This window comes from Micropterus dolomieu, unplaced genomic scaffold (genome assembly GCF_021292245.1).
Source record: "Micropterus dolomieu isolate WLL.071019.BEF.003 ecotype Adirondacks unplaced genomic scaffold, ASM2129224v1 scaffold_215, whole genome shotgun sequence".
Classification (NCBI taxonomy): Eukaryota; Metazoa; Chordata; class Actinopteri; order Centrarchiformes; family Centrarchidae; genus Micropterus; species Micropterus dolomieu.
Window position 1 is genome coordinate 8,890 of NW_025744207.1, and position 2,365 is coordinate 11,254.

At 53.4% G+C, this 2,365-nt stretch overlaps 1 protein-coding gene across 1 annotated transcript in view; it reads right to left on the bottom strand.

The window, feature by feature from the left end:
- Positions 1-1,926, bottom strand: part of LOC123967280 (E3 ubiquitin-protein ligase UBR2-like) — a gene marked incomplete at both ends in the record, with an annotated part of 9,113 nt that extends 7,187 nt beyond the window's left edge. Inside the window, 5 exon segments of the mRNA XM_046043339.1 lie at positions 266-362; positions 1,077-1,132; positions 1,216-1,364; positions 1,696-1,756; positions 1,838-1,926. Coding sequence (XP_045899295.1) covers positions 266-362; positions 1,077-1,132; positions 1,216-1,364; positions 1,696-1,756; positions 1,838-1,926 — 452 coding nt within the window.
- Positions 1,927-2,365: the final 439 nt, after the last annotated feature.

Here is a 2,365-nt window from a genome sequence, read left to right on the forward strand (position 1 = left end):
GAGCGTGTACTGCGTGTACTGTGTGTACTGTGAGCGTGTACTGTGTGTACTGCGAGCGTGTACTGAGTGTACTGTGAGCGTGTACTGTGTGTACTGTGAGCGTGTACTGCGTGTACTGAGTGTACTGTGAGCGTGTACTGTGTGTACTGTGTGTACTGTGAGCGTGTACTGTGTGTACTGTGTGTACTGTGAGCGCGTACCTGTGAGCGTGTACTGTGTGTACTGTGAGCGTGTACTGTGTGTACTGTGTGTACTGTGAGCGTACCTGTGAGCAGCCTGATGAAGTGTGTGTGACTTGCTCTCAGTGGAGATGCAGTCCAACAGGATGAACTGAACCTGGCGAGCGCGCTCAGACAGTCGTCCTGTAACACACAGTCAGGTGACGCACCTTGAGACAGTTTGGCTTTGCAGAGTTTTTTACAGCGCTGCCAGTCAGGTCTCCCCCTGACATGTAAAGTTTTAGTTTTACTGCACAATGCATGAAATGTACATGGAATCTTCACATTGGAATATACAACAGAGAGATAAGAAGCACTCAGAGGCTCAGCTTGACTACAGTAGCTACAGAAATTCAGACCATCACAAAGTAGGCTGGGAAAAACAGACAACTGGCCAGCGCAAGAAAGGCGTTTTGTTGGACTTACGACAGGAGACAGCTGGACGGCGGTGAATATTATACTGAGCGGCGGTATAGAGAAGGAGTAGTTTGTGGCCGGTACGGTGAAAGAACGAGATTCTGGATGACTCGAACGTCTCAAAGGATTAAATACGTCAGTTTTTTCGCTTCATCTAACAAAGAGCGTGTTGCTCCGCCGCTTACGACCCTCTCTCGTTGTGCGTTGATGAAATAACAGCCACAGCTCTAACACACCTGCACCTGAGACAAACACGGCTGACTACATGATGACTGATTACAGATCAGCTGCAGGTTGAGCGGTGACCTCATCCCCGCCCTTCTTGTCCAATCGGAGGGCCCGTCTCTACTTGTGTGTGGTTGGGTCTCTGTAAAGGACCTCAGAGTGTGACATCAAAAGAGCTGAGAGGTAGCTGTTGTAAACCCGGTTGTCCTGTGTTACCTGTCGGCAAGGTAAACTTCCAAACAGCGGCTTCTCCTCATCCATCAGGAGGCGCTCTGCAAACAAACACACTGTCAGCACGACCTTTGACCTCTCAGGTGCGTCTCTGTCTGCGTGCACCTGTCAGGTGTGTACATACCTATACTCTGGATGGTGTAGGCACAGGTGGACCAGATCAGCACCGGGACTCTGTGGTCCTGTTCGTTGGGGTTCACCTTCAGCCCCACCTTGTAGGTCGACATGCTGAAGGTGGTGATCATCTCGCTGATGCTGCTGGAGAACGGGTTCCTGAGGGAGACAGTGACATCACTGCTGACATCATGCAGGTGGTGGGACCACTGATCCACGTTCAGTTTTACTATGGGAACTAACCAGTGAACGTGGACTCACACCTGCAGGTCTGAACCACGTTCACTTTCTACAGGTAAACATTTAGCAGCACTGCGGTTCTTTAATCCAGACTGGGTCTAGAACCAAACGTTCTGCATCTTAGCTTAGCATGTTAGCATGACAACATGTCTTCAGCTGCTTCGTTATTAATTATCAGCACACGTGATCAGCAGAGCCAGAGATCCGAGGCCGTGATACAGGTAACTGATACAGACAGCTGCTGACTCACTGCGGACTGAAGTCCAATCTGAACCCTTCAGGAACTGCAGGCTCCGCCCCCTCTGCTGCACCTGAGACACACACACAGAGTTAAACCACCGCTCACAGAGGTCATGTGACCCCACCCTCTACACGACTGACAGGTGACTCACCGTCGGACTGCCTCCTGTGGGCGTACTGTAGCGCCGCTATCTGCTGATTGGTTGTTTTAAGCCACGCCTCCAGACTGGGATGATCCACACTGAGAGAAACAGGAAGAAAAACAGTGAGAGCAGGTGTACCCCCGGTCAGGTGTGCGTGTACCCCCGGTCAGGTGTGCGTGTACCCGTGGTCAGGTGTGCGTGTTACCCCGGTCAGGTGTGCGTGTACCCCCGGTCAGGTGTGCGTGTACCCGTGGTCAGGTGTGCGTGTTACCCCGGTCAGGTGTGCGTGTACCCCCGGTCAGGTGTGCGTGTACCCGCGGTCAGGTGTGCGTGTACCCGCGGTCAGGTGTGCGTGTACCCCCGGTCAGGTGTGCGTGTACCCCCGGTCAGGTGTGCGTGTACCCCCGGTCAGGTGTGCGTGTACCCCCGGTCAGGTGTGTGCGTGTACCCCCGGTCAGGTGTGTGCGTGTACCCGTGGTCAGGTGTGCGTGTACCCGTGGTCAGGTGTGCGTGTACCCGTGGTCAGGTGTGCGTGTA